At 40.4% G+C, this 27,394-nt stretch overlaps 1 protein-coding gene across 1 annotated transcript in view; it reads right to left on the reverse strand.

The window, feature by feature from the left end:
• Window positions 1-27,394, reverse strand: part of tbc1d16 (TBC1 domain family, member 16) — an 88,832-nt gene that overhangs the window by 25,717 nt on the left and 35,721 nt on the right. Inside the window, exons 4-8 of the mRNA XM_078571046.1 lie at window positions 24,543-24,752; window positions 16,315-16,462; window positions 8,851-9,015; window positions 3,551-3,699; window positions 572-706 (exon numbers count right to left, since the gene is read on the reverse strand). Coding sequence (XP_078427172.1) covers window positions 572-706; window positions 3,551-3,699; window positions 8,851-9,015; window positions 16,315-16,462; window positions 24,543-24,752 — 807 coding nt within the window. The remainder of the gene's footprint in view (window positions 1-571; window positions 707-3,550; window positions 3,700-8,850; window positions 9,016-16,314; window positions 16,463-24,542; window positions 24,753-27,394) is intronic.

A 27,394-nucleotide genomic window follows, 5' to 3' on the forward strand; every position in this document is an offset into this window, starting at 1 on the left:
AGACTGCTTATGGAAGTGACTGGAACCTCTATACCTGAAACAATATTTCAGACAAGAACATGAACTTGTAACAATAAGTCATTTTTTAAAAATTGGATGGAGGCCTTCTGCATAATTACAACATAGCTCTACATAACTCAAACCATTTCCTGTAGTCTTCATGACATTTTCCACAGTCTCTGCAAAGTTAGCCATTGGGCATTTCCATGAATCAATGAAATTGTCACCAATTGTCAGCCCATTTTTCTTGTTGAGTATCAGATATAAAAAGGAAAGGTTTGCATTGATTTGGTTTATCAAATTTTTCAGAAATATCACAATATGGAATAAACTACTTTGAAATGCAGTCAATGTTACGTAGACAGCACAAACATTAGTTGCATCAAATGTAATTTAATGCAAAATTCAATTTTCTGCTAAACAAAAGACATTGTAAAATTGAAAGTAGTCAAACTGTAATTCAGACTATTGTTTGCCAAGCACTTCTTAAATTTAAGGAGTGTCATGTTGCCACTTTGTGACATTGTCTTCAAAACTACCCAATCAACACAGTCACACACAACAACCTTACCTCATAGCTTCCACATTGGGATTGTTTTCCCCTTTGAAGAACTGTTTGGATCGATCAGTCCGAACCACGTCTTTATCGACAGTAAACTGAACTTTCCGCCAAAAATCTTCCTGTTCCTCTGGAGTCATAGACAATCTGCAAAAGGGAAATAATTTAAGCCTGAATCCCTGTAACTCACACAGCTCACCTCCCTTAATTCTGTCTAGCTGCTTTTACACAGCCATCCAGCAACAAGCTGGAGAAGGATCTGTTATTACCGATCCTTCCTTCAGATCTGTCGTAATGACAGATGTTGAGTGAACCTATCACAATTATGATTGGGCTTCTTGAGCTAAAATGTGAAAAATCAACGCGAGTAATTTCTAAAATATATTGAGAAATCAAATAATGTAAGTTATATTTTTGACACGATGTTGGTAGTGGCAGAGCTAACGGGCACAAATGTTGATAAGCAAAATTGTTCCTTTTGAGCAAGTTGTAATTGAACCCAGGTGAACCACCCTGAATATATTATGAAATCTAACATTTCTCTTCAGTGTTATTTTAAGGTTTGATTTTTTAAAATTTATAATGGAAAATATGATTTTAGGTAAACAAGGCAAATGTTTTACTGTTCTTGACATTTCCTCAGTTCAGTTTTCTCATAAACTTGCATTAAAAGGCCACCAGCAAAATGTACAAAAAACACTCATACTTGGCACATGCATATTCAAAGGTACACTTGGAAACCTTTTTCTATTCAAATTGTAACCATCTTTAATGCCACAGTTATAACTCTACCTACTGTTGGTTTTTTTCTCCCTATTTTAAAATTATCTTTGCTCTCCCACTTTTAATCTAATCATTCCTATTGATAGGCATTCTGATTCCTGCCATGACTGAGAGGTTTAAGAGTCGCTTGTGTTGACATGCTTTTCATTTTCCTTTAGAAATTATTCTGTGCAATGGCCCAACAGAGGCTGTATTTCACATTAGCTACAGATGACAGACCTACTCTACCACACTGTGGCACACTTATTTTCTTTTAACTCCAAAAGGTTGTATTGAATAACAGAAAGATAAATACTGTAGAAAGAATTAGTGACAACCAGATAGTTCCAAACGTATTTACTATAGCAAGCTGTGAAAAAAAAAGGTATGAAACAAAAGGCTACTAGTAATGTGAACCTGAGCCTTCACTAACTAATAAGCCCCCCATTCACTGACCTTTTCGAAAGAATTTGGAGGTGAAATTTGTCTATGCAAGTAGTGCAAAAAGAGCTTACAGCAAATTGACTAATTTCTCCCTGCATTTCATTTTCTTACATATTTTTCCCTCCATTTCCTTTCCATTTCTTGGCTACCTGTAATCTTTTCCTATCCTTTATTTCAATCCATATGTATTCTGTTCACAAGAATGAAATTCCTCATTCCTGGAACCAGCTATGAAGAAAGATTGGAAAAGTTGGGACTGTTTTCCATGGAGAAGAGAAAGCTGCGAGGAGGTAGCGGTGTTCAAAATCAAGAAGAGTCTGGTCAGAGTAGATAGGGAGAAACTGTTCCCACTTGTGAAAGGATTGAGATGAGAGGGCACAGATTTGAAATATTTAGCAAAAGAAGCAAAAAAGTGATATGGGGAATAACTGTCTCATGCAGTGAGTAGTTAAGGTCTAGAATGAACTCCCTGAGAGTACAGTGGAGGCAGGTTCAATCGAGGCATTCAAAAGGGAATTAGACTGTTATCTGAAAAGGAACAATGTGCAGGGTTACAGGGAGAAGACGGGGGAATGGCATTCAGTGAATTGCTCATTTGGAGAGCTGGTGCAGACACGACGGGCTTAATGATCTCTTTTTGCACTAACGATTCCATGATTTCATATTTTTAATTTTTTTTATTATTACCATTGTTATTTCTAAGTAACAAAGCCAGCCCACCACCCCATGTTGTTTTTATCTTTTTTAAATACATTATATCCTGCAATATTTAATTCCAAATCCTATTTTATCTGCTGCTACGTTTTTGTTATCTCTTCTAATCACTTCCTCCAATTCCCCCATTTGGTTGCTGATGCCCTGTATATAGCCCTTTTTTCTTATCTTGAGGTTATTATCATGTCTATCTGAATCCTCCTTTCCCCTATGAAAATTCCTTTTCTACAGTTCTACTTATCTCTTCTAGTCGCAGTGTGTTGCGCATGTATACCGTCTCAACTGTACAGCTTATTTTTGTCCCAGTAGTAAAAGGAAAAAGACTTATATTTATAGATAGTACCTTTCAGGACCTCAGGACATCTCAAAGTGCTTGTAGTCAATGAAGTACTTTTGAAGTGCAGTCACTGTTGTAATGTAGGAAACATGGCAGCCAATTTGTGCACAGCAAGCTCCCACAAACAACAATGTGGTAATATCCAGATAATCTGTTTTCGTAATGTGATTGAGGAATAAATATTGGCCAGGAAACCAAAGAGAACTCCCATGCTCTTCTTTGAAATATGTAATGGAATCTTTTTGCATCTACTAATATCCTTTAGTGAAAGAAACCCACCAGTCTTGCCAAGTCTGGCTTTTATGTGACTCCAAAGCCATTGTGATATGGTTAATTCTTAACTGCCCTCTGAAAAGCCTAGCAAGTCACTCAGTTGCACCAAAAACTGCTACAAGAAACTGTAATCCACATGAAATGCAGTGTTTTAGGACAGTGGTTCACCACCACGTTCTCAAGTGCAATTAGGGATGGGCAATAAATGTTAGCCATGTCAACGATGCCCACATCCAATCAATGAAGAAAAAATTTGATAGAGCAGGGGTGTCCTTGGTTTAATGACTTATCTGAAAAGGCAATAGTGCAGCTCTCCCTTAGGACTGCACAAAACATTTTAAGGTTTGCCAATCTCAGGTTGTTGCTCAGCTGATCATCGTGCAATCGGTCAACAGCAAATAACTCCTGAAGAAATGCCCAAGAAGCCAGTACTGGTCATTTGCACATGAATTATAAGTTACCTTTTTTGCTGAATTTCTTCATATTCTGCGCGTTTCTGAATCCGTAGAGCTTCCCTTTCTTCTGATGTTGATTCACAGCTATAAAATCGTAACAGAAATGGCCAGACTTCTCCACGAATTGTAGGATCGATACCTCCAAAAAATATTGCCTTTGAAGGAAACAGAGAATAGTTCAAATAAAAATTGTGAAAATTTCTATCATCTGGCAGCTGGTTCTTTCCCAATTGTAACATACACAGAAAATATAAACATAAACAAGTAGGTGGGTGCTTATATTTCACTTTCTTGGGAATCTATACAAACTTAATTCAAGCAAAGTGAACCAAAGTTTTTTGAAATTAAACCTGTAAGAAGTGACTTGTAACTAAGCTGTTTATTATTACTGTTAACAAATGTTGGAAAGAGCTAATTGTTACAATACAGGATCTCTTATAGTTCTCTGTATTCAGGTTCACAGCAAAGTACAATTCTGACAAACAAATTTTCAACCCCCCATGAGCTAGTACATTCAATTTTGGAATGTGCAATGAACAGGAGTAATGTGAATCAAGGTTAACAATTCTACGCTTTTAGCAGTAAAATTGCTATTAGATAATTATGTAGAATTTCACCATCATATTTTAGAAGGTTCTTTTGTCAGATTTATTTAAAAACGGAAATAGAAACAAAGTGCTGGAAAAACTCTTGAAGCGTTAACTCTGTTTTTCTCTCTCAATAGATGCTGCCAGACCTGCTAAGTACCACTGGCAATTTGTTATTTCAGATTGCCAGTATCTGCAGTATTTCGCTTTAATTTAAAAACAGAATTGCTTTCACAAGGATGCAATACAAATGAATATTACACAGCACAATAAAGTGGTCTAGATGTAATTTGCAAGGAGCTAACTAAACCATTTAGTCTGAACAAATCTCTGTAGTTCAAAAGCCAAAGTGTTTCTTATTATTAGTATAGTGAACAAATCTCTGTAGTTCAAAAGCCAAAGTGTTTCTTATTATTAGTATAGTATTATAGTTAAAATAGAGTTTCTGGAGGAATTATATAAGTGTTTGTTAATGAAACTTAGAATGCCCCAATGCATCATAGCAATCTGACCCAGGATTAATTTAAAATCTGACTTCTTCAGATGAAGGTCAAAAATTCCACAAAATTATTTTGATGAAGAACACAGAACTCTTCCTTTGTCCTGACAAACATTCTTCCATCAACCACATCTCAAAAAGCAGATCAACTCATCATTCATCCTACTTCCATTTGTAGAGCCTTGGTGTGAAAAATGGTTGCTGTATTTGTCTACATAACAGTACATTTGATGTTTTTATATAACATCTTTCATGTCCCCAGGCTGTCATCAAAATGCTTCACAGGCAACACCTCTGAAATGTGGTCTCTGTTGTGTAGGTAAATGTAGCATCTAACTGGCACATTGCAAGATTTTACCAACACCAATGAGGTGAAGATTATACTGCAGATGATGGAAATCTGAAATAAAAACAGAAATTGCTAGAAGTGCTTAGTGGTTATGTCAACATCTGCGGAGGGAGAAAGAGAGGCCGGAATTCTGTTGGGCCGATGGGGTCTCACCCACTGGTTAGAGAACTGGTGGGGAACCCCTGTCAGTTCCATCGCGGAAACCCAACGGAATCGAGTGCCATTCAGGCACTTAAGTTCCACTGTTGGGGGTTCCTTGTGATTAAGATCTCTAGTGCTTGAAGTCCACCAAGAGCTGCTGGCCAATCAGAGGTCTCCAGCTCCTCATTCCCACCAGCGCCAGCAGCTGGCAGTAATGCGCCAACCAGGGGTCAGGGTCCAATCATCGTGCGACTCCAGTTCAGAGGTGAGTAAAGGCAGGATGGGGGTCACAGGAGAGTGGGGCACTTGGTGGACCTCCCCCTTCCTGATGTCAGGTGCCTCCCCTCACCCAGGTGGCCAATGGGGTTTGTTGGGCTGCCTTCCGAGGGCGCGGGAGAGCCATGTGGCTCCCATTTAATCCCTTAGCCACCATTAAGTTGCAGTGGATGCAGTGATAATGGGTGTCACTTGGCTCATTAATGAGCCTAACTGACATCCTGCCATCAGGGGCCAGGAATCCCGCATCAGCCCTTTCTGCCCTCTGCCTTAATCCCATGAGATTTTGCTGCTGCCGGGAGACTGATGGGGCCTCTCCTGCGAGTAAGCGGGCCTGCCTGCCGTATTTCCTGCCATGATGGGCTGCAGTAAATCCATCCCAGAGTTAACATTTCAGGTTGGACACCCTTCATCAGAATTCTGACCAATGGTCACCAGTTCAAACATTGTTTCTCTCTCCAAAGTTCCAGGCAGACCTGCTAAGATAAATGTGTTGTTGGAAGAGGGATAAATGTTGCCCAGGCTTTAGGAAAACTCCGCTGTTCTGCTGTGTGTGAATCATGCCATTAGATTTTTTATGTTCACTTTAGCAAGCATTTGGGGACTCAGTTTAACATCTCATCCAAAAGTCAGTGCATCTCTCCCTCAGTACTGAACTTAAGTACTTGTCAGCCTAGATTCTGTACTAAGATCTATTAAACTTAATACTACAGAGTTTCACCACTCTTATGTCTCATCTGAGAGAGGCAAGGCTGATTTCATTCATTTTTGAATTACTAAATGAATTACCCTGTAAGAGTGCATTTGGCCTTAATTACTTATATTTGGGAATCTCTTCAAATCCATATGTTACTCTCTAGCAACGGTACATACTAGCATCTTGCCAGTCTTGGCTAGGACCTCAGCTGTGACCAGATGCATCACTGTGTCATTGTCAAAGCTCCACAGGCCATCCATCTCCTCCAGTTCAGCATTAATCTTCTCCCTGCTGGTGCAGAACTCCCAGGTCTTGTTGTGGAAATGTAATACTTTCCCAAACCCAATTATCACCATAGCCATCACATGCTGATGAAGCAAGGCAGCGACCAGCAACTGTGCCATATGGGACAACACCAGGGCTGACTGATCAGAAAGAATTCTCAATGGAGGCCTGCCAGCACTTTAATTAAGACTAATACAAATAACTTTAAAAATACAAAAGGTGGAATTCAGAATGGATCAATATCAACAAATATACATTTTGCTATAAAAAAAATCATGCATCTCAGAAGCTAGTTGATATATAGTAATTAGAATTTTACACTAGTCACAACTCTTGCTCTAAGTCAGGCCATTTGATTATAAAAAAAGGGATAACTTTTCAAAGAAAAGATCATTCTTTTGCAGCAAGGTCTTCAGCAACATGGTTGATTAATTGTGCATTGGAAGGTGGAACACTATATAGTTAGGAACAGGTACTACAAAACCACCACTAGCTGTAGGGCTGGGCACAAGAACAGAGGTGTGCTGCAGGGATACCAGCAGTGGAAGGGTCCACATAGGCACTAAATTTCCACAACAAAAGCTGGGAATTCTGTACTAGCAGGGAGAAGATTAAAGCTGAACTGAGGAGATGGATAGCCTGTGTCGCCTTGACAATGACACAGTTCATATAGGCAAACCCCATATCAAAGGTGAACATGATGGGAAAAAGTTGACAAAAAAAGGCGACAAAAGCTCTGAAGTGTTCTGAGTTTAATTCAGCATCATTCTCAAAGTTAAGTCTTGCAACGGGTAATACTTGGATGCATGGAGTACAAGTTTCATTATAAAGTTGCAGAAATACTGGATCAAATGTAATAAAACTAAAGGCTTTGTAGCTGAATGTATCCTTGCATTCCTTCAATAGTCATTCAAAAGGCAACAGGAAGTAAAATGGCACAGACAGCAAATGAAGCGGGACAAATATATAATTTAATTCTTAAGATCCTGTACTCCTTAATATTTGCTTCACAGAATCAGGGTGAGAGGATGGGTAGAAAACTGCAGACTTCTCCATGGTCTCTCTGCCAATGCTCATTTGTGGCCAGCTGGTATGATATACTAGAGCTAGATTGTGATACAAGGCACAGCCAAATTTTCCTGCTTCCTTTCAACAAGGCACCTCATTTCAGTACTGTGTCCAATGATAAAGCCAAGATCAGCAGCTAGTTGCCTGGAGGAACATTACTCATGGCTAAGTTTCAAAAATCTTCCAGCCCATGGACACAACGTACTAAACATGTTACACTGCTGAGCTATTTCATTATTCCCCAATTGAAGTTCTATTTGGGGAAATGAAAGGTTTGATCTGTTTTGACAGCAAATATGAAACCATATTTGGGCAATTTTCAACTACAAATCCTCAAGCAGCCCAGAAGGGACATTCTTTAACAAAAAAGGCAAATAGAATAAGAATATTAGCATTTCCTTTATTTCAAGAAGCTGAATTGAAAAGGCACAAGTATGTAGGAATCACTTACGAATAACTTCTGCATACAGACAACATATTTGCACAGGTACATTCTTTTACCAGTTTCACTACAGTGTATAGACTTAGCTTTCTAATCAAACTTCTACTCTATACTCCAGCACAATAGCAGTACAAGAACTCTCAATTGTGGGTTATCTGCTAACTCAGAATCAGAGCACTTAGTTTCTTCTCCAAGTCACTTGCATTATAGATTTTGTCTTTCCTATAGTAGCTAAAATGGAGACAGAAGAAAACTTGCAGGGGGAAAAACAAGGCAGGCACATGCATGCAAGTGGTGGGGGGGGGGGGGGGGGGGGGTGCCGTCGAGTGAAGTGGTGGGGGGAAAAGAGAGAGAGAGAGAGAGAGAAAGCAAGTGCACAAACGCAAGAGGACAAGAAGATAGATGAGAAACCAGTTCCAAGGTTTCTCAATGGTCATTCCAGGTAGCTGATAGTAGGTCTTCAAGATTATCTTGGACGACCTTTTTTTATGATGTTACTACGGTGGAGTCATGGAATTCACCATGGTGAGAATTCGATAGCTCAACTTAATGCGCCTCACTGACATTTTATGGTCCAGTCTAAAATGGAGCTGTCCCATACTGCGAAGCAGCATGAATTGGTGAACGATACCACTTCTCCCTTTCGATGCCCAGAATGAGTTGCAGCTAACTAGCTCTTAATCCATCACTATTTTTCTCCAAACCCTTTCTTGACTCCCATTTCACAAAAAAACACATTTCCCCAGGCCTCTGCCTAGGTTTCTTTGGAGATGGCTCCTAAGAATAACCAGCAACAGGATTTTCTCTCCTCCTTTCATGCGAGAAGGAAGCTTTTCGGACTCCAATTCTTTGCTGTCAATCCAACCAAAAATCAGAACCTAATCACTGGGAAACCATGGGCAACATCCTTGACCTGCCTAACCTGTTGGTAAAGACACTGAATAGTTAAGCAGTTCTCAAACCTTGCGGAGTTTGTATTCCTCTTCCACTTGGCCAGCATCATTCAGATGGTTTAACCATGTAGTGACATCTAACCGCTTGTACATATTCTCTTCTGGGTGAGTCTCTGACGATGGCAAATTAGGGCGTTTTATTGAGAACTGTATGCAAGCCTTTACATCAGACACCTGGAGGGGATGAGAAAGACTAGTTACACAGCTGTGAAAAAAAAATGCAGTTACATCATTTACCAGATATATTGCCCGACACAGGTGAAAAAAATGCAACTGCACCACTCCTTCAGAATAAGGGGCACAAAATACAAATGGAAAATATCAACTGGCTAAGATAGCAATAAGTAATCAAAGCTAATGTTGCCCATCTGTAACTCAGTGTGGCTGGCAAACTCTCATTCACAGGATTTGAATTGGAGCTGAGGTGAATGGATTTTGTTCCATTTGGATAGGCTACTAATTATTACAGGTCCACACTTGTTTCAGCATTGTCAATCACTCTTGTAACCAAACCTCAAGTCTTCCATGATCAGAAACTTATCCTTACTGCCCATACATAATCATATGATAGGAACTGTTGTATGCAATGAAAGCTCTTGTCTATACTGCATACTACAAAATCATGTGTGTCTCCATGTTTCTTCCATGCAGAATTATAAACACTATTGAGATTGGGGTGCTGTGTTAGGCAGTTGGCTAGAAGACTAGCATGTGAATCAGTAAGGAATTCGATCCCCATTCCGGCTGAGGTTGATTCGGGGCCAGCCTCCTCACCCTACCCTTAGTAAAAATCACAGCAACTTTGCTGTGGTTTGGTGAACAATCGTTAAGGACCTGCCTTCGGGCAGAGAATTCAGGAAGAGGAGTGAGTTGAAGTCAACAGTAAACCAACAATCTGGTTCATTCTGCATGATATACAAATAAGCAGGATATGGTTTTCAGAAAATTTCAATCTACTTCAGCATTTCTTGAGACACAAAACAACAAAGCATGAAACGTGCACCTTGATAATGGACTATTTTCATTCCAAAGACCAGTGAATCCTGGAATATGTTGACCCTAAGCTTAAGCTCTCTCGCTTTGGTGATTTTTTTAAACTCCTAATTCACTGTTGGAGATTTGGCAATTGAATTGTCAAACTTGCTAACTCCTTTCTAGTTGCAGGACCTCAAGCAGCAACCTCTTACTAGACTCAAATGCATCAGTCCAGTTCAGCATCATGAGTGTGAATGTCTAGATGGTATTAAAAATCAAATGGTACACACTGTGAGGCATCATTAATTCTTGTCATCAAAAAAACTACATGCTAGGATTGCCAGTTCTGTTTGGACATAATCTTGGAGGCTTCATCACATGACTTATCACCTCCAACTGGTCAGCCTTTTCTCTCCGTCGTTGCCAATATTTTTTGAACACTTTCATTTAACAGTTAAGAAAATGTAAACATTTTTTAAAAAACATTCCCCTGTGATTTTTCTCCTGGGTTGTTCACAGCAGTGCGCAGATTAATCTTTTAAATTCCTGGAGACCCCTGGACACATCTGTAGGATTGGTATTCGTACAACATGCTCATAGACCACCCATTCTTCTGTTCACGTTGAATAATGTTTAGGGTAGCATGCATCAGAAGTATAAGCTCTTTTGTTCCTTTTAGGGTTCCACATCCAAGATGCAGATTGACAATCTGCTTTTGGGCATTTAGCAGAGTCAAGCGACCCAGCTATAAAACATACAGGAATGGCCTACAGTGACTTGACTTGCCTGCTAGTTTTTAAAAGACACAGAAATTACTTTAAAATGACTTGACTTGCATGCTGGTGTTCCCATATTTCCTTCCTTCAATGAAATGCCAAGGCTCTACTGGCCTCAACCATAGATTGCTGAGATGGGAGTGGGAACTCACCATGTGGGAAGCCTTGCCAATCTAAAGTACCTGTAATACCTTGAACCAAACAAACCAAAAAAGGACACTGAACACATCTGATTTAATTATAACTCTGATAGCCAAGAAACAAAGGACAGAACTTGAGCCTAGTCTTTACACACTTACAAGCTTTTACTTGCAGAGCTTCACATATGCACTTCCAATCCAACAACCAGTTTCACAGGTAAATCCCCATTAAATGCCCATCACCTGAAACTAGTAAATAATTAATATATAATTCAAACCCTACAAAGGAATCAATGTTTGATTAAAAACAAAAAGCTGGATGTCAAGGTACAACAGCATACTAACAAATATTACTGCAAAGGAATGGGCAATCATTTCTAGAGACTAAAGTTAAATAGGTCTCCACAAAGCCACAGATGGTCGAGGCTATAAATTCAGGCCAAAGGGATTTCACAAAATACTAAATTAAAATTGTGTGTTTTAACACCTCGGTGATTGCTCTCCTAAAATCAATTAGGGAGATGCAAATTAAATTAGGGAGCATCAGCATCAGACTGCTAACAAAGATGCCCCAAGTCTAAATCCTAGCTTAAATAATATTTGGACTTGGTTAACAGCATTTGGTGAGGTTTCACAGTTTGTTAGATAGAACAGCTTAAAGGGGTGGAGAAAGGAAGGAAAGAAAAACTGTTTCACTCAATCCCACCGTGTAAAAGTACACCTTCTATAAGCCAATATGGACTGACATTTATTGAGTGAATTTGTTGGCTCCAATGTTTACTCCACTTTCTTTACAAAACATTGCCTCAATTTCCTGTGAAATTAGAAAATTAATGAACAGATGAAATGAGAAAAATGATGATATCTTTCTTAAATTATAAGTGATAAAATGCCCTCTCAATTTGGAGTGAGCCTATTTGTTCTACTATTGTATAACTGTATTGAATACTGCCTTGGAGAATTATGATAAGGAACACACTGTGTAATAAAAGTATATCCGCATTAAGATTACGCTCATTCTTTTAAAGTATTTCCCCCTCCACCCCACCATCTGGCTCTGTCAATTTTCTTTCAGTTTCTCTGGAAGGTGGTTTCTCCTGAACGTGGTGACTACACTGGGTTATGAATCCAAAAGAGTTGGTGACCTTCTGCAGATGGATTTTCTGATCCAGTCCCTCCCTGATCCAGTGGCTTTGGATCATGTGTCAGCCATAGGTCAGTTGGTAGCACTTTCATCTCTTAAGTCAGAAGGTTGTGAGTTCAAGTCCCACTCCAGGGACTTGAGCACATGACCGAGAAGGGCCCATTTCAGTACAGCATGTGCTATGCTATCAGCGGTACTGGCTTTCAGATGAGAAGTTAAAGCGAGGCTCTGTCAGTCCTCTAAACGTAAAAGGTCCCATGGCACTATTTTGAAGAACAGCTGGAGAATTATCTCTGGTGTCCTGGCCAATATTTATCCCTTAAACACATCATAAAAACAGATCATCGAGTCATCATCACATTACTGTGCACAAATTGGCCGCCACAATGCCAAATAACAACAGTACTTCAAAAGTACTTTGTTAGCTATAAAGCACTTTAGGATACCCTACAATCATGAAAGACGCTATATAAATGCAGCAAGCCTTTGGCTAGAATTTTACATGCCCACCACAGGAGCAGGCTGCCAACTTGAGGGGGGGGGGGGGGGGGGGGGGGGGGGGTGGGGGTAAGAGAGAGGAGGAGGAGAGCGGGCCATCCTGTTCATGCTCCCTGTATTCCATCCTTGCTTATCCCTCCCACCCTGGCCTCTTGAATGCCACCCCCAACATGGGGCCTGCCTAACTGGCCCTGGCGGTCACTTACCTGCTTATCTGGCCTCCATCGCTGTTCTGACTACAGTCCCAACAGTGGTCAAAAGGTCTCAGTGACGCTGCTGACACTGGAAAACTACCAGTCACCTGAGTGGCTGGAAGTTTTTGCAAGTGGAAACCACAACCTCAGGCAGTTAACAGCCTGATGACCGTAAACTGGTTGTGGCTTCCTGGGTCAGTGGAGGTGGGATTGGCCGCAACTTTTCAAACACTGGGCAAAGTCACCATCTCCAGAAAAGATTCCAGCCCTTGTTTTCTTTCATAGTGAATATTTTTCCCGCTGTTTGCAAAAAGGCTGACCTTGCACAAACTTGAGTTTGGCATGAAATATCCACAATAGGCATCCTGCCTGAACTGGGCCTCAACTTAACTGCCAGTTAACTGGCAGCTCACTTAATGCAGGGTGGAATGTCCTGCAATAGCAACAGCTCAAATGATTGCTGCTGATTTTCTATGCGTCAGCCACAAAATCCCCTCCAGCACAATTCAGTGCTTCATTCAATAGCACAGAAAAAAACAACAGGAAAACTATCCTACTCTCAAATGAAGGAGTGGAGGTTCAGGAAAGGGGGGGGTTGTATTTTGGGCAGAACGGCACCCACCTCATTGAGCAACCAAATGTACTGTGTGAGAAGCTATGGTCTAAAAGGCAAATGTATTCCCCGCTGCCACAGAAATGTGAAAATAAGCCAAAGATTTGACAGCATCAGGAAAATGGCCAAGACAGAATACTAAACACTTGCCTATTCAAACTAAATCAGCAAAATATGCATGGCCAAATAAATTTTCTCTTAATTTTACAGTTTGATTGAGGTCACATGCAAATCACGCAGTTAACATTTTCAGAGATTCATGTGCATTTCCAAATTGTTGCAAAAGAAACTTTGGTAGCCAGTCCCAAAATGTAGGACAACTGTCCTATTTACATCTGTAAAGCTGTGCCAACATAGCAAGCTTCCAACAATACCTGCATATGGTATACGATAATTTACTCATGCATGCTAAGCACTTGAATGTCAACATCTGTATTCTTCAAACTTCCATTATCACAATACTCAAACTTCCAATATCTCAAAAGGAGGCAGCACATAAAGGAAAAAAGCAAAAGCACACAGGAAGAGGCTGTGCAACTTCAGACCTGTAAGTCAATTTGGAGGCACAAAAAAGTTTACGGGACAGAAGTAATATGGGAATTAAGGGGAGTACAATTGGAAGCTTTCTCAACCTTAGGGTTGTCACCATTCTATCTTTTCACTCTTTCTCTCTCTCTACTCACTCTCAATCTCCACCAAACACTGCAGCACAACAGCATGATAAGTAGTATACCGCACTGCAGGCTTGAATTAAAGGGATATCTTGCAGCCAGGTTTCTATCCCAACTTTCTCTTCGATTTCTATAGGCATTCCCTTAAAGGCAGTTATAGTTTCAAATGCTGAAGGGTAAGGCAACAGCTCACACTATGAATCATCATTGACTTCAAATGTTGCAAGCACCAGAACAGATACATCAGCTCTGAATTAATAGGACAGTTTGAGGAGGGAGCACAGGATGAAGCACAGAGCATGAAGGAGCAGAATTAGGTGGAAGCTGCAATAAAAGAACAGGTAACATGCAGGCTTGAGGGCCATCCACTGTCATGGTTCACCTGCTAAAGCCAGAAACTGGAGATTCACAGAGCCTGTGCATGAAAGAATGTTATCCAAGGATTAAGCAACCTGCAAAGTCTGATGACAAGTAATGAGGAATTCACTGCCTGAATGTCAGCAGTGGTGTATGATTGCTTACAAAGCATGTAGCAACTCCAGGGCCATCTGTAGCAGAATCCCTACAAACAGAGGTACTAAACCCAGTTGGACTATCTCTTGTGAATACTCACAGTAATACTATAGAAGCATAGGACTCCAAGTGTCTTATTTAAACTTCAACATTCTGGAAAGGACTTTGAGATAGGACTTGATCGATCTCACCATCACTCTCAGTTATACTCCCATGCACATCATTTGTCATCCTGAGTGCCCAGAAACAAAGTAACTGGTTGAAGTAACAGTGACTTCCACATACAGTGTCTATATAATAAAGTTTGCTAAACTAGAGGAGAGCAGGAATTAACATGGGATAGATGTAGTCAAAGTTTTTTTTAATTGAGTTGAATAGAAGCATTCAGAAGGCAAGAATGAAAAGTGCTCTAAGTAACAGAGCTAGACGTTGGCAAAACTAAGGGTATGTTTCAGTAGTAGTCAGGTGATTTTTGCTCTGTAACAGCCTGCTGTATCTTTCTTATTTAGATTCAACATTTCTTGCTGCACCCTTGGCTGTAGGTGTGCCACCTCCTCCATAACTAGGTCTCTCTAGATGGCAAAGAAGTGGAGTTGTTGACAGATTAGAATGATCTTGGAGATTGAGTCGGGGCTTATTGTAAACCACCCACAAATCTGTCCAGTCACTTGAAGCAACGCTTCAAATTGCCTAGGGTGTTTTAATAATGATCTTGATTACACATCTATCTTTACTCTTTTGCTGCATAATTGAAGAGGATCATATCCTGTCTTTTTAAAATGGACCAAATAAAAGCATTGTTTCTAACAGGAAATGGTGTGAGAAATAGTCACTAACCTGATAGACTGATAACCCTCATTGTTCATGAAAGCATAGGATTGAACCCTGAACACACATATGTCCGAACAATGCCCTAAATTTTGAAGAATCTGATATGAAAAAAAAATGTCAGGCCTTTCACTCTGGTGTTGTGATTTTGGGAGGAAAACTATTGAATTTTCATGCACTTTTGCACACATATAATCAGTGTCCTGTTTAATGCATTGGTTAATTGACTGATGTTGTTGATATTGGAATGAACATGAGGCAAAAATGTTTAGTGGCACTAGCAGTGTCATCTTTGTTGTTATTTTGTCTGAAGGTCAGATTGGAGGATATGACTTAACTTCATAACTACCTTCTTTGTGATATGGAGCTAACAAAGTCAGCTCCCCAGAGATACACCCAAGTACCAATACCTCAGTTTGTAGAATGGTTCCATGCATGAGGGTTATGTAGGCAACCCACCTCCAATGTAAGCACACTTTCTTTCCATCCTTCTCAGATCCTCATTTTCCACCTCCAAACCAAATGGAAGCGAGAGAAGGGAGACTGACTCAGAAGAATTCCAATGGCCTCAGCAATTCACTTTGCTAGCCAGAACCCTTCTCAACCAGAATCCACTTTGCATAGGTCACCATGCAGGGACCAGATTGTTCCGAAAACATAGTTACTGCCAGAGATGTGTTAACTGGTGGTCTGTTACCAGTTTGTGTAAAAGCTGGCTGTGAACAAACTGCTAATTGATTTCTCCAAATGCTTTTACATCCCAAAATGCTTTGCAAACTAGAATAATGCAACTGAATTTCTGTTATATCTAGAAGATTAAAGGAAAATCTATGGCAGAGGAGGGAAAAAATAATAAAACTTGCACATTTCCAATAATATTAAATTCATTTATCAACAGAATTATAAAGTGTCACAACAAGTATCACTATCTGTAAAAGTATTAAGGTAATCTGCATATGTGTAATACAATTAAACTCAGAATCAGTTTCCAGGTAGTTAAATTACCATGAAGCGTGTAAATAGTTTTCAGTGATCCAGAGCAGAATCAGAATTAGCACAGATTGCTTACTCCTAGGCTCAATATAATCATGCAAATTTTTCAGGTCATGTTGATTACATACCTGATCCCTCTGATGGGTCTCAGTGCAATATTTCCATTGCTGAAACACTTCACTAAGTTTATCAAGACCACCATGGTGAAAATGGAAAATCTTGTACTGACTTTCCCGGCTAGCGATGACCAGTTGTCCACACGTGCATGCTTCATCACTAGGACGAATACATTTAAGAAACAAAAAATTATATTTTGTACCTGTACATAGACCCCCAGTTCTTTATTATATATTTTTTGCATGTATCTGTTTTTAAAGGTAAAGGATGATTATTCATATATGCTAGGGATGCATGGACATTGCCAAAATCTGGTGAGGACATTATAAACAGTTTTCCTCTCAGTTTCCACAGTTTACCAGAGGCAAGTTGATAGAGGTTACTGCAACTGAGTCCATTGAGAACAAAATATTTTTCTCAAGCATAATTCTGGGCTGGAAATCACAAATTTGAATCAGCATTTGATCGAATAATCAACTAGCTGCATACATTATGAAACCAAATACGGCAAATGCTGGAAATCAAACAAAAAAGAAAAAGCAGGAGAAACACAGATCAATAAGCACCTGTGCACAGCACAAAAAGTCAAAGTTTGGGCGTATAATCTTCTTTGTAAGAAACATAGGAGCAGAAAGGGTTGATTCTCAGTTATTTATTTAGCAAATGCAAAGCCCCAGAACCAAGCGATCATCTCCTCATTAGCTGAATTTGAGGTGAATAGTCCACCACTTGGTCTGTAGAGGGGGCACTCCTCAGTAATGTGCAGCGTTGTTTGTGTCTCTCAACAAGTGCATAAAGGGTTTGTACTGATGCCCCAGCAGTGGAGGTTGGCTGCACAGGGACCCTGACCTGTCCTGAACCTGTTTAGCAAGGGCCACTCCTGCTGTGGTAGATCAAAGCCTGCCATTCGACAGACGGGGTTTGTCACAAGCAGCTTATTAGTGGCTTCCTGTGTTTCCCATTCCTTGGTCCAAATAATGTCTGCTGGTAGACCTTGCTCACCTCACATGGGATGCTGAGATGGAAGGCAGGCAGAATCGGATTGAATAGTGGCAAGTGCGGTGCATCACGGATATTTTCAACCAGCTTGTGGGTTTTCGTCAGTCGGCGGATGTGTGGGGGAGTGATGTTTGCAAAGACTGGAAGCCAGGGAGAGGTGTTAAGCAGAGAGTTCCAGTTATGATATGCATTGCTGAATTCAGTCATTGGTCAACAAGATATGTGACAGACGACCTGTGCCAGACAGGTGCGCAGTACTCTGCTATGGAGTATGGAAGGGCAAGTGCTGAGGTCTGGAATGTTGTGGCATCTGTGCCTCACATAGTCCCAGCAAGTCTGGTTAATAAGTTGTTTCTGGGTTTGACCTTTGTTGCTGTTTTCTTCAGATGTTCCTGAAAGGACAGAGTCCTATCCAGAATGGCTCCTAAGTATGCTGGGTTGGGATCATGCTTTAGTCTCTGATCATCCATGCAAATATGCAATTCTCTTTTGGTACTGGCACTATGGAGGCAGAATACACTGGATATAGCTTTAGATGAATTCAATGTAAGTCGCCATGTGGTGCAGTAGTCCGTCAACTTTGTAACGTCTTCGTTAATGGTCTGGTCCAGGGCGCAGAAGATTGGAGCTTGGGTGGCACAACAGATGTTGGCAGCATAGATTAATTTATGGATGTGGTTGCTGGCAGGTTATTAGTATATATATATTCAACAGCGTTGGGGCTAGCACTGAGCCCTGTAGTAGTCAGTTAGCCAATCTTCTCCTTTCTCCAAGATGGACTCTAAATCATCTGCTGCGAAGGGATATTTCAACAATTGTCCTGACCCAGGTTGGAAGGACAGTGGATAACTTTAGGAGCAGACCAGCATGCCACACTGTATCATAGGCAGCTATGAGATCCAGCAGCACCACACCTGTGGAAGTTCCTTTGGAAGCCATTTTCGATATAGGTGGTGAGTGTCAGAACTTGATCACATGTGCTGCGCCCCTTATGGAAACCAGCTTGGTTGACATTAAGGATGGCCTCTACTTCCCGAGATATGCATTGCAGGAAAGGACGCTCAAAGATCTTAAAGCACACAAGGTAGTGAAATCGGTGGATAGCTGGCTACCAATGTGGGATCTTTTCTGGGTTTTGACATGGCAGAAATCATTGCCTTCAGGAGCAAGTCTGAGCTGATGATTCTTGTGTAGAACTGAGTGAGCCAGTACGAGCACGGGGGCAGAGTTGTTTCAGGAATTCTGGTGTGTTGTTGTCATATCCTGCTGCTTTGCCACATTTCAGGTCCCTTAATGCTGTCTCTAGTTCTGTGATCTTGAAAGGATCAGGACTGCCATGTTCTGCATGATGCTGGTGTTGTTTTTTCAGTTCATTACAGATGATGCATTTTGTTTTCTTATCCAATGGTGTCCTTGCTACATAAAGCAGATGGTGAGCAATTGGCTTGGGGTGACGAATGGGTGATTTAATGCAGGTCATTTTTGGGCTGCTTCAAGGTGGTGAATCCGACTGGAACGATTGAAACTGTGCCCTGCTGTGGTTTCCTCCCACCTGGCGCAGCGAGGAGCATTGAGTGACTTAATGAGGTGGTCTGCTATGTCAGGGTCGCTAGATGATTCTTATTCCTTTAGGAGTGCTGCACTCTCTGCATCAAGGCATGGGATGTAGATGAGTCGGTAGCCACAAGGGATGGCTATGCAAGCAGCTTTGCAAATAGCACCACCAAAACACCTACATATACCTTATACAGGTATGTTATGGATAGGTATAGTTACAATAATACGGTCCAAGGTCTTGCTGTATTTTTGCCAATCAGCTTTACGGAAGTTCCATCGCAAATACCTTACACAGTTGATGAGTAGAAGGCCAAGGCAAATATGGATGAGCGGTGGCCTGTGTTGGCTATGTGGGAAATCATCCAGGACTAGGCACCGTGCTGGTTGAGGGTGAGAATCAAGGGAACTGACCCAGCACAGCTCAGGTGAGTATTTCCAGCCCCATCTAGCTGAATGGAATGCTCCCTGTTGGTGGGTTGTGTATCAAGGTGAGGTCATTTCTGGGGGACCCACTCTCAGAGCTGTTCATCATCACTGTTTGGTACTGAGTAACTCCAGTCAATGTGGTGGCTGTTGAAGTTTCCCACATAGGTGGCTGGGTGAGGCAGTGTTGGTAGAACTTGCTGTTTTCAGCTGGCACTTGGATGCTTGTGCCCGTTTGTGATATGGAAACTGCCAACCCGAATTGTGTCACAGAACATGACTGATGGCAAGGTGGCTACATCAGCAAAGCCAGATCAGACATAGGTGACGTGGCCATATTTAGCATGAGGGGAGTAGAACAGTAGATCAAAGCTTTTGATGTAATAGCAACCTGCTTCTTCAGTTCCAACATGGGTCTCTTGTAGGCAAATTATGCCAATGGAGTGTTGGGTGGCAAGGCATCCAATGAGGTTTCACTTGGCAGCCGACAGGCCCTCAACATTAGGTTGCAAGATTTGGAGAGCATGCCCTCTTGCCAAAAAGCCAGGCTGCTCAATTTTGAGACTACTGGTTCTAAGGTGACTGGGATTCCGCAAGGAGGTTCTTTCGGAGCCATTTAATCTTCTCTTGGAATTCAGTCTGCTGGTAGGATTATTTGCTTCCCCAGGGGCAATAATTGGGTACTGACGGCAGTGGGGCGGGGGTGGAAAGTGACGTGAACGCTGATCCATTGTCTCTCTGCTCAGTTCACAGATGCTGACAGGGCTGATATGCTTACAGGTTTCTGTTTTAAATATATTATTTCAGAGCTGTACAAAACATTAGTTAAGATTATGCTTCATATTACATTAAAAATTTAAATGTAAATGCTACACTAGCTTGTCTGAGAAATTCCAACTATTGCAACAATAAAGCTAAGTAGTATAGAAAAGAAACATAACTGGGGCAGAGGATGTGTCTGACATACATTCCTTTTCAAAACAAAATGGAATGCAAGTAATATGCAAAATGCTGTACTGTTCAAGAAATATGTTGTACACACAAACCTTTTTACAATTGATTAAGAAGTGTTCTGTTACTCAGATACCTGTTTTACTTCTTCAGGGGAAATCCAACCTTCCTTTGCATTACTTCTATTCAGATATTGCTCTGAGTATCAACTACTAACAAAATGAACAGAGCACTTAGAGTTTATTGACTGAGAAGCATATGCAACATTGCACTCCAGAGGCAATTGGAAAGAGGTCGTGCAATCCACAATTCTTTCCTAATGAAATTGCATTTAAATACATTTTCCCTAATTTACTGAACATTCAACAGAAAACTGTGACCGCATTTGCAGCATCTTTGACATTATTTCGTTACTTATTTTCTTTTTATGGGCAAGATGAGAGTTCCGATTTCATGTACATACCTACAGATAAAATATTTGAGTGAGCATTCGTATGCTCGTGCCTTAGAAAATAGCTTTCTTTGCAGCTCTTTTTTTATCTCTCCCTGGACTCCAGTAGCAACTAATCTAAAAATTATCATGCATTTTGCTGAATTAAAGTATTTGGTTGTCTGAATAAGAAATTGTACTCAGAAATGTTATCAATGTGAAAAAAGGAGGTTTTATTCGAAATGTACAATAGCAAAAAACTGCAGATGCTGGAAAGCTGAAATAGTACAGAAATAAATACAGAAGATGTTGGAAATACTCCAGTGGGTTAGGCAGCATCTGAGGAGAGATATACAGAGTTAATGTTTTAGGTCAATTACCTTTTATCAGAACTTTGTTCATCAATCTGAAACATTAACTGTGTTTTTTTCTCCACTGATACTTCCTGACCTGCTGAGTATTTCCAGCATTTTCTGTTTATATTTAAATTGTACTCTTCCTCTTTCCAAAACTGGCTAGTGAAAGCAGTACTGCTTCCAATCACAGCCAACCAAAAGTATGAATTTAACATGAAGTAGCAAATCTGCATCATCTAATAACATAATGCTGAAGCTGAAACATAACTGGAAACTCTCCTGCAAACTCTGGGGAAATAGAGGACTTTTTTTCAGCAGTTATGGTCAGAAGAGATAAAATGAACTATTTACAGATGTGAAAGGACAGAACTTTTATATTTTAAAAATGGCAAAGAACATTCAGTGCTCAATGGCATTAATTCATATAACAACATGGCAGTAATCCCACAGCACAGTGGTGTTATCAGAGAACCACTTTCATATCCTTGAGATCTTATACATCAGCAGAATAACAATCATAATTAGATGTTAATGCATTCAGGTGCCATGAGGGATATGCAAAGTAAGCAAAAGAAGAATAAAGGAAGAAAGAGATTTTTTTTAAAAATCAATGCAAGTCTTCAAAGCCAGAGTTGGCATTTCCTCAGTCGGACTGGAATTTAATATATATTAAAATTACATAAAGTAACCCATTCCAAACCACCTAATGTTAATATGAATTTGACAATTAAGTATATATTTTTAAAATGTTACATTAAGTCAAATTTCTTGGTTAAGCGGATAAATAGATTACTTAAATTCACATTAAAAAAATAATCACAAAAATTAACACTTCAAAATTACATTAAACTTCTTCCACTCCAAAGAAACCTCAATATAATAATATTTTTATATCCATAATAAAAATATAAAGTTGCCTGCATCAAACTTAGCAAACTATTTACTTAAAAGATTGCAGGCTTGCATGATGCATTCATCTTGCTCCTTTTAGTGGTGAGAGCTGTTTCATGTTGGTTCATTTCCATTGACATTGTAAGGAATCATCTTAAAACAATTTATTTTTTAGTTTAGGTAACTATGTGCAAAAGTGGTAACTCTGAAAAATAAATATAGACTGAACATTTCCAATGAAAAACCTGATGTGAAATGATGCAAGAAAAATATTAATGCTATTAATTATTATCTTAAGAAGAAAAGCTGAGGAAATCACTGCAGCCTCCAAGGAATTAGTTACCTGCAATTTGAGTAGCATTACTCCCCAGTAAACATGCACTGGTAAAGAACTTTCAACTTGCATCTGCCTCACACTAATTTGGTCCAATCCAGTTTATGCAGCATCAATTAACAATTGACTTTTAACAGTTGCAAGTTACTACTAACCAGCATCTGCAATAGTTTACATTCAAATAGCACATAAGTTCTAAAATTAATTAGGTAAACAGAACGAAGACTTGATACATGAACTTCAGTAGTTTTTCTTCTAGCACCTCCTATTTAGAACCTTTAAGTCTTGAATGAGGGAGACGCTTGAAAAAAATGTCTTCTACAACTTTTAACCTTGGTAGCCTCCTCCTCAATGAGTCTTGGCTCTTTCCTCTGTTTCTAAGTTTAAATAAAAGGTCTGTGCCTGCTCTCAGTTGTTAACCAATGGTGGCATAATGAAAGTCAACAAGTTATCCTTTTTGTGAAAAAAAAAGTCAGAAAGAAGAAAGAAATGAATCTGGAATCCAAACAATGGCCCAAATCTTCTGATCAGAATCCCTATTCCCGACTCTGATCAGATTTAAAAAAAAACACCCACTTAGCTTGCTCTGACTTTTCTGGGCAATATCCAATGGAGGATCCTGCAGAACCCAGTCAGGACAGGAAACCTCAGACATCAACGGAGGGAATCCAGGCAGAAACCACAACCCCTTTTAAGGCACTAGCTGCTGTACTCTGCTAAGTAAAGAGTTTAAGTATCCTAAAGCTTCTTTGAAAAGCTACGGAGAGGGGGCAAGTGTGTGAGGGGGTAGGGTAGGTGAGGTAAGTGGAATAAGGGGTAGTGGGGTTGGTGAGGTAATGGGGTAGAGTGGGCAAAGTGGTTAGGGTGGCTAGGTTGGAAGGTGGCTAGGTTGGCAGGATGGCAGCTATGTAGGGTGGTAGGTAGGATGGAAGGTGGGCAAGGGGGTAGGGCAGCAGCTGGGTCAGGGGGTAGTCTGGTTGGGTGGTGGAGGCTAGTTCAGGTTGGGTGGTGGTGGCGGCTAGTCAGGTCGGGTAAGGGAGGGTCGTGTGGTGAGTGGGTCAGGTCAGGTTGGAGGGGTGGGGGAGAGTTGGGGAGGTAAGGGTAGGGAGGTGGGCAGTCATGGGTTAGTCCGAGGTGGTGGGGTGGGGTGGGGGGGGGGGTGCGGTGGTTGAGGTTCAGCTGTATAGTTATCCAAGAGCAACACTAGGACTTTTCTGTCTAACATTTCCTGGGTAATTATTCAGGGTAAAAACAGGATCATCCAAAGTCTTCGACTCTAACTCAGAGTTGGAGACTTTTTCAGAGGGTCCCAGGAGCAGGGGTATTGCCCTTTAGACGTACAAACTTTCTGGGCAATTCCCATGGAGTCAGTGCGTTGAGACGTCTGAGCAATCCCACAGCACGTCTTCCAGCGTATGTCTGGTCTCCAACAGTCTGGAGACCAGAAGATCTGGACCATTGTGTACTCATAAGTAGTTACAAGGAATTTAGAGGTTACTGGATTTTAATAAATATATTCTTTTTGTTTGAAAACTTGCAGCATTTAGCTGTACTCGATAAAAGGATAATGGCAGATTCAAAGCATACAATGACAGTTTTTATTTCAATTGCTGTTATTGTAGAAGTCAGTTATGACAATAAAAAAAAGGCTTAGAGTTCAGTTATTGGATTTCATATGTGACTAATTTAATCTAGATTCAATCACTGCAGATAAAACCATTCAGAAAACAAAGATCAGTATCATTCTTGTATTTAGTACACAATATTCTGTTTCAGGCATTGTCCACGTCCAGGTTAGAACATTTTTTTAAATAAAAAGAACCTTCCTTAGAAAAACAAATTAATTATTAACTTATTATTAATCCCAAGGAAACTTCACTCCAAATACAAAGCTTTTGAAAAATATTAATCTCAAACAGAAAGTTAACTACAACTGAGCTGTAGATCAGTTTAATGTGAAGGTTCAAGCATAATAACTCCCAAGTGCAACTATCTCATCAACTGCACTATTAAATCTGACCCAGTATATTAATATGATATACATAACAATAGCTTTCAACATGCAGGCTTTACCACACCTTCCTGCAGCAAAGGCAGTAGTATCTTCCTTATCAGAATTATCATCAGGCCCATAGAGCATGTTGGAGTCATTCCAGAACAACAGAGTTAGAGAGAGCACCTTTTAGTTAAACTGTCTGGAGCTTCTCTATATAGAGATGAATAATCCATACGGGAGAAAGAAAGAAAGAAATAATAAATGGAGAAATTCCTTATATTAATGGGAGCTAGATTTCTAACCTGAAAAAAAGGCGCAGTGATCGCATTTGGCCCAAATCAACTCTAAAAACACCATAGAGTTGCTCAAGTGCCAACACCTTCTGCTGCTCTTCCCATTTTGTGCTGTACGGTTGTGTATAATTCTCAGAAAACTGCAAAGTGTACTGTGCATCAGAAGAGTGGTCTGAGATGGAGCTCGCCAATTTAGCCATATGTTCTTCGCACATCTCTCTGCATAATGAGGAAAAAGGGGAAAGAAAGCGATTATTAAAAGTATATTTTCTAAAATGAAATTAGAGTGGAAAATATTTTGGTTGGGAAACTTAAACAATGACTTTGAATTTGAATTTACCAATGTCACTGAATTAACTTATCCAAAGTAATGATTTTAAAAATTATATTCTTAAATTTGATAACAGCAACCTATTCATCGCCATTTCAAATTCAAATTGATAGTTTAAAACAGCCAATTTTACCACCAAGATCTTTTAAATAATCAAACATTAACCAAAGAAAAATTCAATGGAAATGGAAGACAACTTGATCATTGGTCGAACAATGGAACAAGCACATACTAGAGTCACCAGTATAAAAGTAAACTACTGCTGATGCCAGAAATTTGAAATTGAAACAGAAAATGCTGGAAATACTCAGTTCAGACTGCATCTGTGAAGAAACATAAAGGAACATTTCCCACCCCCCCGCCCCTCCCCCAAACGGGAGAAGAAGTGCGGGAGCGGGCGCCGGTAGCCGGCCTTCCGATCAGCGTCCCCAGTTGGGGGCGGGGGGCACTATTTTACGTGGGCGGGCCAATTAAGGCCGGCCCAGCGTGACATCCGCCAGGAAGTGCTATGCACTCCCTATGTGAGCGGGGAAAGGCGGGGGGGATTCCCTCAGCTGGGAGTGTGCTCTTTCGCACATGTGCGCAAAAGAGTACACAGATCTCCCTGAGGCAAAGTGTTGCCTCAGGGAGATCGGCTCTGAATAAAAAGTTGAAAGGTAATAAAATAATTTCCCTGACACTGTCACATGAGTTGGGACATGTCCTTAACTTTTATTTAAACATTTGATAAACATTTAAAAACCCTCATGAAACCTCGTCCTGCCCGTAGATGAGATTTCATGCTTTTTCCGAGGCCCACCTGGGCTCCCAGCCTGCCCGCCAACTCTAAAGCTGGACGGGCAGGTCCATCAATCCAGTTAGTTTTTTAATGGCCTTAATAGGCCGTTGACAGTTCGGCTGCACGCCCGCAGGACTGAAAATCTAAATGATGCGGGGTGACGTGGGGACGCATGCCCGACGTATCCCTGCGTCATTTGATGCGTTGGCAAGCGGACCCCGCTCCCGCTCGCCGACCACAAAAACCTGCCCATTTGACATCGATGAACTTTCCTCAGGTTATCAGTTCTGATGAAAGGTCATCGGCCTGAAACGTTAACTATGTTTCTCTCTCCACAGATGCTACCTGGCCAGGGTATTTCCAGTATTTTCTGTTTTTAGCTTTATAGTTACTAATAATGCTTTCTTACAGAGGATATGTTCTCCACTGTTCCTTAATGTCACTTGAGCTTCCCAATTTATAAGTAGAACTCAAATTCAAGGAGTCTTTTACTGCATACACTAAAGGGTTAATTAAATGCAATATTTTCCATCAATGTAGAGCTATAGCAGCTCTTAAATAAGGGGTTGAATATGCAGTGAGTTGCAAAACTTTTCTTTTACACTTGAACATATACAAATAGGTTTGCCGAATGCTAGACAGATGTGAAATTATACAGAATAAGAGACATTTTAAAATTAAACATGATAAATCAGAGATATAGCTGAATTTTGGAATGGAATACTGGGAACTACAGAAAGTATTCCAGGTCCCTAGATAAAATATGTTGAACCAGATTGCTAGAACACAGGCTCACAGGCACATATCCTTGCATGTCTAGTTCCTGATCTTGACTGGGTCACTAGTGAAACGTGGAGTAGAGATCTGGTGCTCGCCTGCAACTCTTTGGGAGGTGAAGACTAGGCTTATTTTTATGTAGCCCCAAACAGTCAGTTACAGTACAGCACAGTCCTGGCAGTGTAGCTTAATCACTCGAACATTGTGTGCCAATGTTGGTGTGGATGGCTTAGGTCCAGAGAGGGTGGGGGAGGGAGCAAGAGAGAAAGCCAGAAATATATTCTGATAATTGTAGTCAACTATGAAAAACACATCATAATCATAATGTACGTGTCACCTAGCTAAAGTGTATTATTTCTCACATCAATTTTTAACAGTATTAATTGCTTAAATTAATCACTATACAGAAGCATGAAAGTCTGTGCATAATTTAATAGAACAACAGAGTCCTCAGGAGTATTTTGCCTAACCTTATATCATTAAATAGCTACAATCTTAGACCCAAAGCTTTGCCACCTGAAATCTCCCTCTGGGTGATGCAGTCATAGCAAAGGAATGTGAGCTGTCGTATACCAATTCAGTCTCAGGAGTACTCCTTTACACTTGACAAGAGAGCCCCGATTAGCTAAATAATATAACAAAGCTTAAGGGACAGCACAATGCAACAAAATAGCTGTCTCAATAGATCTCTCATTATCATGGGACTATATCTTCCAATGAGTTACTGACAAGTAATCAGAAATGTTTTGTAAGCTTCCAATGGAAAAGAAACTTTAATGCAGCTGATAGTTAAAATAGAGCCTGGCCACGAAAGAGCATTTTTATGTTAGTTCAGCTAATACAGCCTAGTATCGACATGATGATCTGTAAATAAAGATGTGTGGAACGCCTCACACAGCAATCTTGGCAACTGGGTTACAGAGAAATCCAATATCCATAACACCAAAATAATTCCTTTGCTACCCTGTTCAGCAT

The sequence above is a fragment of the Cetorhinus maximus genome, chromosome 24 (genome assembly GCF_964194155.1).
Source record: "Cetorhinus maximus chromosome 24, sCetMax3.hap1.1, whole genome shotgun sequence".
NCBI classification, from domain to species: Eukaryota; Metazoa; Chordata; class Chondrichthyes; order Lamniformes; family Cetorhinidae; genus Cetorhinus; species Cetorhinus maximus.